The 13778-nt window shown below is 39.3% G+C and overlaps 1 protein-coding gene across 3 annotated transcripts in view; it reads right to left on the bottom strand.

Annotated features, from left to right (window-relative positions):
• PIEZO1 (piezo type mechanosensitive ion channel component 1) overlaps positions 1 to 13778 on the bottom strand; it is a 627492-nt gene that overhangs the window by 175117 nt on the left and 438597 nt on the right. For all 3 annotated transcript variants that reach the window (XM_053706596.1, XM_053705806.1, XM_053707404.1), the window contains 5 exons: positions 11171 to 11371; positions 10716 to 10920; positions 10517 to 10621; positions 10088 to 10241; positions 8820 to 9063 (listed from right to left, as the gene is read on the bottom strand). In XM_053706596.1, the coding sequence (XP_053562571.1) occupies positions 8820 to 9063; positions 10088 to 10241; positions 10517 to 10621; positions 10716 to 10920; positions 11171 to 11371 (909 nt within the window). The remainder of the gene's footprint in view (positions 1 to 8819; positions 9064 to 10087; positions 10242 to 10516; positions 10622 to 10715; positions 10921 to 11170; positions 11372 to 13778) is intronic.

The raw sequence follows: 13778 nt of genomic DNA on the forward strand, positions 1-13778 counted from the left end.
AAGATAAAAGCTTAATATCAATGGAATGAAGGGGTTCAAACGGAACCCCTTGAAGAACTTTAAGAACCAAGTTTAAGCTCCACGGAGGAGCAACAGTCTTAAACACAGGCTTAATCCTAGCCAAAGCCTGACAAAAAGCCTGGACGTCTGGAACTTCTGCCAGACGTTTGTGTAAGAGAATAGACAGAGCAGAAATCTGTCCCTTTAACGAACTAGCAGATAAGCCCTTTTCTAAACCCTCTTGTAGAAAGGACAATATCCTAGGAATCCTAACCTTACTCCATGAGTAACTCTTGGATTCGCACCAATATAAATATTTACGCCATATCTTATAGTAAATTTTTCTGGTAACAGGCTTCCGTGCCTGTATTAAGGTATCAATAACTGACTCCGAGAAGCCACGCTTTGATAGGATCAAGCGTTCAATCTCCATGCAGTCAGCCTCAGAGAAATTAGATTTGGATGGTTGAAAGGACCTTGTATTAGAAGGTCCTGCCTCAGAGGCAGAGACCATGGTGGACAGGACGACATGTCCACTAGGTCTGCATACCAGGTCCTGCGTGGCCACGCAGGCGCTATCAGAATCACCGATGCTCTCTCCTGTTTGATCTTGGCAATCAGTCGAGGTAGCAGCGGAAATGGTGGAAACACATAAGCCATGTTGAAAACCCAAGGGGCTGCCAGAGCATCTATCAGCGCCGCTCCCGGGTCCCTGGACCTGGATCCGTAACAAGGAAGCTTTGCGTTCTGGCGAGACGCCATGAGATCCAGTTCTGGTTTGCCCCAACGATGAATCAGTTGAGCCAAGACCTCCGGATGAAGTTCCCACTCCCCCGGATGAAAAGTCTGGCGACTTAGAAAGTCCGCCTCCCAGTTCTCCACGCCTGGGATGTAGATCGCTGACAGGTGGCAAGAGTGAGACTCTGCCCAGCGAATTATCTTTGAGACTTCCAACATCGCTAGGGAACTCCTGGTTCCCCCTTGATGGTTGATGTAAGCCACAGTCGTGATGTTGTCCGACTGAAATCTGATGAACCTCAGTGTTGCTAACTGAGGCCAAGCTAGAAGAGCATTGAATATTGCTCTCAACTCCAGAATATTTATTGGGAGGAGTTTCTCCTCCTGAGTCCATAATCCCTGAGCCTTCAGGGAGTTTCAGACTGCGCCCCAACCTAGAAGGCTGGCATCTGTTGTTACAATCGTCCAATCTGGCCTGCGAAAGGTCATCATTTTCTTAAGGTAACCTTCTAATTTTTTATCCATTGGATCCGAAAAAGCACAACTATCCTCCACCGGGATAGTGGTACGTTTAGCTAAAGTAGAAACTGCTCCCTCCACCTTAGGGACCGTCTGCCATAAGTCTCGTGTGGTGGCGTCTATTGGAAACATTTTCCAAAATATCGGAGGAGGGGAAAAGGGCACACCGGGTCTATCCCACTCTTTGCTAATAATCTCTGTAAGCCTTTTAGGTATAGGAAAAACGTCAGTACACACCGGTACCGCATAGTATCTATCCAGCCTACATAATTTCTCTGGAATTGCAACCGTGTTACAATCATTCAGAGCCGCTAATACCTCCCCTAGCAATACACGGAGGTTCTCAAGCTTAAATTTAAAATGAGAAATCTCTGAATCCGGTCTCCCTGGATCAGATCCGTCACCCACAGAATGAAGCTCTCCGTCCTCATGTTCTGCAAATTGTGACGCAGTATCGGACATGGCTCTCACATCATCAGCGCGCTCTGTCCTTAACCCAGAGCTATCGCGCTTGCCTCTTAATTCTGTCAATTTAGATAATACCTCTGTCATAACAGCAGCCATGTCTTGCAAAGTGATTTGTATGGGCCTCTCCGATGTACTTGGCGCCACAATATCACGCGCCTCCTGAGCGGGAGGCGAAGGTACTGACACGTGAGGAGAATTAGTCGGCATAACTTCCCCCTCGTTGTCTGGTGATAATTTCTTTACAGATAAAGATTGACTTTTATTCAAAGTGACATCAATACACTTAGCACACATATTTCTATGGGGCTCCACATTGGCCTTCAAACATAGTGAACAAACAGATTCATCTGTGTCAGACATGTTTAAACAGACTAGCAATGAGACTAGCAAGCTTGGAAAATCCTTTCAAATAAGTTTACAAGCAATATAAAAAACGCTACTGCGCCTTTAAGAAGCACAAAAATTGTTACAGTTGAAATAACAATGAACCAAATCAGTTATAGCAACCAAATTTTCACAGTAAATGTATTAAGTTAGCAAAGCATTGCACCCACTAGCAAATGGATGATTAACCCCTTAATACCCAAAACGGATAATCAATTTAACAATTAACGTTTTTATCACAGTCAAACACACTGTCACAGGTCTGCTGTGACTGATTACCTCCCTCAAAATGAATTTTGAAGACCCCTGAGCTCTCTAGAGACGTCCTGGATCAAGGAGGAAGAAGCAGGAAGACTGTGATTGAATTTTTACTGCGCAAAAAAGCGCTAAAATAGGCCCCTCCCACTCATATTACAACAGTCGGAAACCTCAGTTAACCGTTTCTATACAGAAATATACGTCAGCCATGTGGAAAAAATCATGCCCCAAAAGATTTATCACCAAAGTACCTCACAAAAACGAATAACATGCCAGTAAACGTTTTAAACATACATTTTAAAAGTTAGGTAGTGTTATTAATAAGCCTGCTACCAGTCGCTTCTACTGCAGTTAAGGCTCATACATTACTTCAGTATTAACAGTATTTTCTTAGTCAAATTCCATTCCTTAGAAAATTACTTACTGCACATACATTCATCAGCCTGATACCAGTCGCTACTACTGCATTTAAGGCTGTACTTACATTACATCGGTATCAGCAGTATTTTCTTAGTCAATTCCATTCCTTAGAAAAATATTCTACTGCACATACCTCATCTGCAGGGGACCCCGCATGCTATTCCCTTTCTGAAGTTACCCCACTCCTCAGAATGTGCGAGAACAGCCAGTGGATCTTAGTTACTTCTGCTAAGATCATAGAAAACGCAGGCAGATTCTTCTTCTAAATACTGCCTGAGAGAAAAAACAGCACACTCCGGTGCCATTTAAAATAACAAACATTTGATTGAAGAAATAATTAAGTATAAAAACTCCACACTCCTCTCACACCTTCCTACTATGTTGAGAGTTGCAAGAGAATGACTGGTTATGTGAGGGGAGGAGCTATATAGCAGCTCTGCTTTGGGTGATCCTCTTGCAACTTCCTGTTGGAAGGGAATATATCCCATAAGTAATGGATCATCCGTGGACTGAATACACTTAACAAGAGAAAATGGCGCCTGTACCAAGATATCCTCCAGGTAAGGTGCTACTGCAATACCTTGGGTTCTGGCCACAACTAGTAGAGCACCCAGAACCTTTGTAAATATCATGGGTGCAGTAGCTAAGCCAAACGGAAGTGCTATGAACTGGAAGTGTTGGTCCAAACAGGCAAACCTCAAGAACTGAAAATGATCCCTGTGGATCGGAACTTGCAGGTATGTGTCCTTCAGATCGATGGTAGTCATAAATTGTCCTTCCTGAACCAGGGGAAGGATCGATCTGATCGTCTCCATCTTGAGGGGACACTTAGAAATTTGTTAAGGCACTTCAAGTCCAGAATTGGATGAAAAGTTCCCTTCTTTTTGGGAACCACAAAGAGGTGTGAATAGAACCCCAGACCTCTTCCTGATGCAGGTACCAGGATAATTACTCCTAAGGAGGTTAGATCACGTATACAATCTAAAAAGGTTGTCCTCTTCTCTGGTCTCGTAGACAGTCTGGAGAGGAGGAATCTACCCCTGGGCAGATGAGATTTGAATCTTATCCTGTATCCTTGAGATACAACCTCCCGTACCCAAGGATCCTGAACATCCTGAAACCAGGCACCTGAGAAAAACACTAGTCTGCCCCCTACTCGATCCGTTCCCGGATCGGGGCTGCCCCTTCATGCAGATTTGTTATCTGCGGGCTTCTTAGTCTGCTCTGATTTATTCCAGGACTGAGCAGGCTTCGAGGTACTCTTGGGTTGCTCGGCTTCGAGGATGATTGAGTTCTATGGGACTTGTTCCGAACGAAAAGGAACAAGAATTAGAGGACTGCCGTCCATTAGGTCTGTTCTTTTTATACTGCGGAAGGAAAGCACCTTTCCCTCCGGTAACAGTAGCAATGATAGAGTCCAGACATGGTTCAAATAAAACCTTCCCCTTGAATGGTAGGGAAAGGAGTCTGGACTTAGAAACCATATCTGCGAACCAAGATTTCAACCAGAGAGCCCTGCGAGCTAGGACTGCAAAGCCTGAAGCCTTTGCCTTTAGGTGTACAATCTGCATATTCACATCACAGATAAAGGAGTTAGCTATTCTTAAGGCCTTAATCCTCTCCTGAATACCCTTGAGGAGAGATTCCACTTTGATATATTCTAAAACCGAGTCACACCAGTAGGTGGTTGCCCCAGCCACAGCGTCTACCGCTGTTGCCGGTTGGAATAAAAACCCTGTGTGTTGGAACATTCTTCTCAGGTAACTTTCCAACTTCTTGTCCATAGGTTCCCTAAAGGTGGAGCTATCCTCCAGAAGGATAGTGGTACGCTTAGCTAGCGTCTAAATAGCGCCATCCACCTTAGGGATGGAACCCCACAGTTCCAGCTGAAAATCAGGGACCGGGAATAACTTCTTAAAAGTTGACGACAGGGAAAAAGGAGTTCCAATTCTTTCCCATTCACTACTGATAATGTTCGCCATGCGAACTGGGACAGGAAATGTCTGTGGGGCCTTTCTGTCCTTGTAAACCCTGTCTAACTAGGAATATTAAGTTCCTCAGGAAGTTTTGCTTCTGGAACCTCTAAAGTAGAGAGAACCTCCTTTAGTAAAAAACGCAGATGTGTAATCTTAAATCTGAAGGAGGGCTCCTCGGAAGGAGGGGGTTTAGTAAATGAAGTCTCTGACTCCGAGAGTTCACCCTCTGACGCTACAGAGGTTAACTCATCCCCCGACAGTTAAGACAAACTAGATTGGAAATTAGCTGTATCTAATTCAGTAGAACTATGTTTAACCTTTCTCTTTAATTTCCCAGAGATAGGTAAGGCCCCCTCCAGCCAGAGTATTAGGCGTGCCGCAGGGAACTGCATAAGAAGCGGTTTGAGGGGAGTCCTGAGAGGTTGACGGCTCAGAGGGACTTATTATGCTAGGGGGGGTTAGCAGATTTAGCTTCCTTCATAGACTTTAGGATGGTACCCAGGCAGTTGGAACAACATTGAGCAGGTGGACAAACAATAGCCTCCTCACAATACAAACAGGTATTATTATTTAATATAGAAGGTGAGGAACCTTCTAAACTAATGTAGCCACACCCGATCACGTGGTGTGCAAGAAGGGGCCTCCCCTGCTATGAGAAAAGTGTGCAAAGCTATTAGGAGCTCCGCAACTCACAAAAAAAACAAAAGTGAAACCTGTCTGTTCCATTGCCAAAATTAAGCAGTCTATTTAAGCCCAAACCTTCACAAGTGTTCCTTAGAGAACAAAGCAGTATATATATTTCCCAAACTGTTCCAAAATAATCTCCAAATTAAATGAGATATTAACCCCTGATCCTATTGAGGCTATGTGAGGAGTCACACTGTGACCCTAATAATAGGAGTCCCTGCTGAATCGTAAATAAAGCAGATTTACCCTCCAAAATCTATGCTGTGGAACAGATACAGCCTCTCAAGTGTGACAGCCTTGCCGCAGTGTTCTGACAGGGACCTGAGTGTGGAAAGACAACCAGTGTAACCCGTTAACACTGATTGCCCAGGAGTTGTTAGATAGACATTCTGGATCACTTTGCAGAAAAACTTTCCCTGCATCTCCAGACTCTAACGTTCATCAATACTCTCACGGAGAGATTTATATGATTACTTAAAACTCCAGTACTCTCTTGAAGGGAAAATACCCATTAAAGGACTATCCGAATATTCTGACACTTCTCTGCCATCGTCCACTAGTGACGAAAGGGAAAGAATGACTGGGGGGATTGGGGAAGTGGGAGGGATATTTAAGCCTTTGGCTAGGGTGTCTTTGCCTCCCTCTGGAGGCCAGGTGTTGTATTTCCCAACAGTAAGGAATGAAGTTGTGGACTCTCCCTGCCTTTGGAAAGAAAAGACAATGCAAAAGCACTTTTTTTTCTGACAAATTTCAAAGTTAGTTTCCCCCTGCATCATGTGACAGCCATTACCCAACCACAAACTGCACATATGTATATATTGTGTATATATTGCACATGCTCAGTAGATTGTACTTCTCAAGAGACTGCACATTTTGATAATAGAAGTGATTTGGAAAGTTGTTTAAAATTGCTCTATCGGAATCATGACCGTTTAATTTTGACTTAAAGTGATGGTAAATTCTCACCTTTCTAAAATCAGATCTGGAATGTTAGTGATATTTTAGATCGAGTTTCAATCATCAGTTGTAACGAAGATGCATTACAACTTAATTTTTAATATAGATATAAAATTCAAATTCCCCGCGTTCAGTCACCCACTTTAAAAGCCAATTTTTCTGTGAGCTAATGCTTTGAATTGTTGTCCAATCAGTGCTCTAGCTACATCAAAAGTGCCATATGGAGAACGCTGATTGGACAACAATTCAAACTGCTCACATAAAAATGGACTTTTAAGTGGGTGGCAGAGCGTGGGGTATTTTAATTTTATATCTATATTAAAAAGTAAGTTATATTGCAACTTCATTACAACTGATAAATGAAACTCCATATAAAATATCACTAACAGATCTGTTTTTGAAAAGGGGAGAGTTTACAATCATTTTAACTAACATAAGTATAAATTCAGAAATGGTTTTGTACAATTCTTCATATAACCCCTACTTCCTCTAAATAAACTTCATAAAACCATTATGCAACTAGTGATACACTGACCGTGGTAAGGAGAATGTTCATATTTTTATTTTTAAGGGGATCATTCAATACAACAGATAGTAAATCCTATTATATCATATATCCGTGCTTTCTTCAGGTTTGAAAAAAAACTTTTAAGATTAATTTCAAAAAGTAAAATGAATTATTTTGGAGGACTGTATATTAATGCAAATCTATAGGGTGAAAGTATGTGTAAGTCCAATTCTGTAATAGTATCTGTCATACACTGATTACAGATATTTCTCCTTTATTAATAACATTTTTCTAGGGATGGGAGAGCCAGTTGTTTCTTCTTCCACTACTCTATATTTTATTGAAGATACATACATGTCACCATTATAATAGAGTTGTGCAGTCCTAGCAAGGTACTGTAGCTAGGTGCAGGTCTCATCAAATATGCATAGCTGATGATGGGAAGTAAGCAAGCATGAATGACAAGGACAACTTGGCTTTCAGATCAGCACTAAGTGCACACATAAGAAGCCAATCTCAGAAGTATATATAATTTGTATTGAAAAGTGGGTATGCTGAGATTGGGTACCCCAATATATTATTATGTTTTCTGTACCTTTAAAGGTACAATTAAAGTCAAAATTAAAGTTTCAAACTTTTATGATTTTGATAGAACATTCAATTTAAAACAACTTTCAAATTTACTTCCTTTATTATATTGTGTACAGTATTTTTATATGGACCCTTTCTGAGTTACCTGCTACCACTGAACATCTGCAAGAAGTTAGTGTATACATATGAGTCTGTGATTCACTGATGGCTGTCACATGATATGGAGCAGGGAAATGTAAGGAAGTAATAACATTTATCAGAAAAAAAATCCACCAATCATCAGAGTCAATAAGTGTCAATGCATTTATATTTTATTATGAAATGTTGATTATGCAGTTCTACTGTTTTTAATTAGTATATTCACAGTTCAAAGTATAACAAAGAAACAGTGCAGAGTAATATGTCTAAAGTTATTGGAGTGCCCAAATCCAGTACTCTACAAGCTACCCTGGTTTAAAGATTAACCTCTTAAGGACATATGACGGAATTTTTCCGTCATAAAACAATTGAGCAAACTGAAAGCTGTGTCCTTAAAGGGTTAACTAACGTGTACCACTTTTTTTTACAGCAGAGATAGATTTATCTTGTTCAGGAACCTTCTTCGCTTGAAATAATTTGTAAAAAGTAAAAAGAAACCCTCAATGGGCAACATAACTTCAAAATTACAATTGTACATATTAAATTCACAAATAAACCGTAAAATGTTTAATTATGGCAACAAAAACAATGCAATCATTTGATTTATTTTGCTCTTACAAAACTCTAAAACCAGCTTGTTTTGTTTCACTCCCCCCAGAGAAGCTAGAGTATATACTGTGTACATTAAACTCAAAATGTATTTGACCATAACATTTTTAATTATGTATAGTAAAAAACTGCAATGCACTTTCATTATTTATTTTTGTCTGCTTTTACTGCAGTTTAAGTTTGAAAATTGTGTTTTTTGACTCCCCCCAGAGAACCTAAAAAAGGTGAAACCCTGAAACTCCTGCATGAAGCACAGTGATTGGCTGGAAAATCCATTAGTTCATTTGCGCCTAACCGTTCTTTTAAACATTTATTTTGCAGTGCAGTGCATAAATTGCTGATCTATACATTGCAACCAGAGGAAAATGTATTGTTACCATTTTTATAATTATTAATTTGCACTGATTACATAAAACACATTTCTTCTTGACAGAAAGTACACCAATGGGAAAAGAAATTATGTTGGGTTCTGAATTTGTGACGTTTTAAAAATCTGAATTAAAATCAATGGGCTACTCTGAAGACAATATAAAGAAGTGAAGTGTAAAAAATGCAACGTGTCTTACCGAAAGCATGTTTTTTGATAGTATTACAGTGATATTGTAGATAATGAGACAGTCCCATAGAGCCAGCCTGGCTTTCACTGGCTTCTGCAGAAGTTTTGTGCCAAAGAGAAGGAGGTAGAAACAGGACATGAGGTACCCAAGGCCGAAAACACTGATCCGAGTGGCCCCTGTGATAAAGACCACAGCCAGGACAAACCAGAAGAGGTAACGGAAAACAACGACCTTCAGCATGTCCAAGTATGACCTGCAGAGGGAAAAGAAAGTGTCCTCACTAAGGGATAGATTACGTACTTCACATAGAAGAAAATGTTCTAAATACAGAGAGAGCTATATAGATATATTGAAAAAAAATGGGTCTGCTGTAATCATGTCAAAAACTCTAGAGAGTCAAATAGGGTTTTTTGGACACAATCTAAACAAAATGACACCAAGGGCAGTTTAAATTGTAAATCAGACCATGTTGTGTATATGCTACAATGTACCTGTGATGTATATAGGTCGTACTAAGAGAAGTCTGAAGATTAGGTGTTTGGAGCACATGCTCAACATAGAAGAAGGGATATTGAAACATCCTCTGGTGTCTCATTTTGCCATAAAACACAAAAAGGACCCTAGGGATTTTTTTTATTAAGGCAATAGAACAGGTTCAAGTTGGAAAAAGGAGAGGTAGTAGACTATTGGAACTTTGGAGAAACCTTTTGGATCTTTACTCTATACCTTAGATACATTTAAATATTGTTTAGATACATTTCTGGCTAGAAACAGAATTAATGGATATGATTGCTTGTATTAAATGGGTAAACATGCTAATAGGATTAATTTAAGCTCAACTGGAGCTTTTATTGTAAATATATTAAGATTGCTGTAGGTTGAACTCGATGGACTTTGTCTTTTTTCAACCTCATCATGCTAGAAATGTTATATGAGGAGAACTGAGCTGCTCTCCAACAAACCTGACTAAATGGGGAAAAATCAGGTTGCATTGTCAGGAACTTGCAATATGTGAAAGGAAGGATCACATTATTATACACAGTTGAACATTGAGCTCACTTGATAATTATATTTTCGTATTCCTTATATTGATATTAGCACTGATTAAACTGTAAATACTTTTCATCACTAAAATGTGCTTGCAAAGTAAAATAATGATGAATATGTAGATATTACTATGGATCCAGCAAAAGGTACAGTGGGGATCAGAGACCCTGTTGTGAGTACTGGATTGATCTGTGTTCAAGGGTTATGAACTGAAATTCCATGGCGCTTACCTGCAATTAATGAAGTTGGGTATACGATTTGCCCTATCCTGGCAAGGTTCAAGCTCCTCTATATTCTCCCCTGCAATACTGTACCACACCTCCTTTTTCTCATTAGCAAACACCTTCCACTGCTGGGAGACGCAGATCAGCAACATGAAGTCACCTATGCAACAAAAGAAAGGATTACAGGAGACATAGTAAAACGAATGAGTAATTACAAAAAAACAAGGTTTCAAAATGAGAAAAAATAGGAAGGGTGGTTAAAGTGAAAAGTGATAGAAGGGTAGTAGAACATTAGCACAAAAGTCTGGTTAAATACTAAAATGTTTGCAATGTAACATATAGAACGTTGTAAAGATAAAAACCATACGATGCAAGAATTCCTGGTTAAACACCAGTAGCTCTCTTTCAAGGTTTGGGTGGTCAGTGAACACTTACTGATCAGGTTGATAGCTTTCGGTGGAGAATAAAAATCAGGAAGATACATCCATTTTATCAATGCAGAGTTAATTGGAACAGATTTGCCCCATCTCCATGGATAATCTGGTATAGACAGGACAATAATTATTACCTAGCATGACATTTAAAATGAAGAGAGTTGTTATGAATTGGATAACTTATGTTACAGATTTCCTACCTATACATAGCACCGGGGGCATGCCGAGACATAGCAGGTACTGCCAAAGCAGGAAGAACACCAGGAACACACAGTATTTAGGCCACACTTTTGCGATATTCATTCTCCGCCTTCGAGTCAAAATTACTATCAGCCAGCAACCATGGAAGATCCCCATAAAATTCATCCGTTGGCCAATCACATTCACAGTCATCAGGAAGCAAATCTGGAGTCAACAACCAGAAGAAAAAAATATAGAATAACAGCATGCAACAAAAAGCTGTCCCACGATAAATAAAGCAAACGGCAGATCAACTTAAATAAATCTATTTACCCATAAATTCTAGCTTGACCCAGTGGAAAGTGGCAGGAAGCAAGAACAATGTAATCCAATCTGGGGTTCCCTGTGCTCAAGACCAAATACAACAAAGAGAAAGGAATAGACTGGGGTTTTGTTTAATCAGCTAAAAACTCACCTCTAAGCCAAATTTATAGAAGAAATAATTGATGAAATATTTGATACAACTGAGCAGTCCTCGGTCCAGGTGGTCACGGCTTACTTCTGGGAATACTGCCTGGTTGAGTGGTACTTCTAACTGATGACGTTTGCGGAAAAACTCCTGATGCCGATAAACTACAGCCTCAAATACTAGGAGTAGGAGAATCTGCAGGTGATTCTGTAGACAGAAGAAAAACACAATTTCTGTACTTACTGTTACATCATTTGCTTTATGTGCAGAGTAACAACACATACACTACGCCTATAGTTTAAACAAACATTAACAGATCCCCACCTATTTGGAGAAGGTAAAGACTTAAATGAAGAACTTTCTTAGGATTCTTCACCTTTGCTACCCCCATCTTATTACATCCGGTTTTAGTGAAGGTAAGAAAAAAAGGCACAGCCACGGAAGTACCAAAAACAAGGGAAAACAGCAGCACAATAACGCAAACTAGGCATGTGCTGTCACTCTCAAGGTGAAACAGTAAGAGTCCATTATGAAAGCAAACAAGGCAAATTAAATGGCAATTAGTTTGCAAGAAGGAGACAAAAAGGGGATGCACCAGCTGGATCACAGAAGTACAAAGTCCTCTAGATAAGTCCCAAAGGCAGCTATTTTTGTTGAAAAAGCAAGTCAGTTTCTTGACATCATAAGAAAACACAAATCACAGAATGCGACACAAGCATAGAACATCCCAGTGGGAAAGATGTATTGGGAATGTATATATTGCTACTCACAAAAGCTGCAGCACTCCAATTTGCTAAATAGAGTAGCCTGAGCACTTACAGTGGCTCAGATCAATGTAGACTTGTTTCTGGATCAGCCGGTTTACTCTGCTCCTTAGCAAACCGAGATTCCAAATTTAAATATCAAAAATATTTATTAAAACAAATCATAAAAAGCCTTTCAAGGCTATTACAAATCATAAAAGGCATTTTTCAGATAACATCAGCTTTTATAGTCTGCATCAAAGCTGAAGGTCATGAATCCAATATTGGAGAAAAATCACATTTAAGGCCATGAAAAGTCCCATCATACATTTTACACTAACAACTTTCACTGACTGTGAGCAAGATTCAAACCCGCTTGTGAAGTAGATGAGAGACGTCACTGTAAAGGCGAGGTCATGTTCTAACTATTAATTGCCCCCCTCTCTCTCACCTATCTTTCTGCCATTACCATCTATAATTGCCCAATTCATGAAAAACTTGCAATGAAATGAGAAATTATTGTAAAGCAATTAAATAAATTATAAAACTAGCAACTTCAAAAACATGCTTGAAACACAGCTATTATAAATAAATGACTGTAAATTTACAATAGTTGCGTGTCTATTTTGTAGTCTTGCTTGATAGAACAAGAGAAGTATCAAAAAGAGATGCTGACTGTGGTGTTCCAGGGACGTGATCAGGATTCTTTACCTAAATCACAGTCCTTAAACAGTATCTCGCTATTTTAAATCTGACAAGGTTTTCTTGTTTTTTTGTTTTTTTTTCTATTGCACATATGCCAGAGTGGACTGTTTATAGAGGGTGGATGCCCCCTTCCCATTTTAGTTTGTTTGTTTTATAGGTTTTTAAAAGCATTTTGTGACAGTGAAATTTGTTCCATAAGTTGAAAAGTGGAGGATAGATACAACACTATTAATTATAACGTTGCTGAGTTTGTAGCTGTTATGAGGGACAGTTACAAATATTTATTCTTAAAGGGACAAGAAACACTTTAAGAGTGTAAAATAAAATATGTATTTATACTTAATAAAAGAAAATTGCAATATAGTTTTATTATTAGTTTTATCCCATTTTCCTGTAATTCAACACTGACTATTGTTGGGCTTTTTCAATTCTAAGTATTGGTAGTGCATACTGCAGACTTTAAAAGTCTAGCTGTGTCACATATATGTAATAAGATAACATGCTGCAAAACAATGCAAGTTTTGCAAACAAAATAACATTGGATAGCTTTGTTAAAAATTCTGCATTGGCTTCCCAGAATAAAGCAAGAGGAGGGGGAGTTTGGTAATTGAAAAACAACTGCAGAATATGATGCTGTCTTGCTATCTATGTACCCTTTTTCTACTCCCTCATCTACCAAGGACCAAATCTGTTCCTGGATCTGATTTTTGGGATTACCTTGTATTTTTAGGTAAGTATCCCTATCGTTTAATTGACGTAATGCTTCCATAATGTAATCTTCTTTCTTTAAAATGACCATAGTGCCCCCCTTATCTGACTTTCTGATCACAATTTGTTCATTATTTTTTAGTTCATCCAAAGCTTTTCTCTGGATTTTGGTTAAATTCTGTTTATTAGTTCCCTGTTGTGCGTGTAGTGAGGTTAGTTCTTTTTCTATACTTCTGTGGAACAATTCCAGTACATCCCCTCTGCTCTGTATGGGATAAAACTGGGACTTCATTATCATGGTCTGTGTCAGTGGTTGATTCACTGGATCGTGTTCCACAGAATCTTCACTGTTTAATTCTATAAGTTCTTCCAGATCCCTAACGCTACACATCTCATCAAAATCAAGTACAGAATGTGGTAATGTTTGATCTTGGTCACTGAGGGATACCATATTATCA

The sequence above is a fragment of the Bombina bombina genome, chromosome 1, assembly GCF_027579735.1.
Source record: "Bombina bombina isolate aBomBom1 chromosome 1, aBomBom1.pri, whole genome shotgun sequence".
Classification (NCBI taxonomy): domain Eukaryota; kingdom Metazoa; phylum Chordata; class Amphibia; order Anura; family Bombinatoridae; genus Bombina; species Bombina bombina.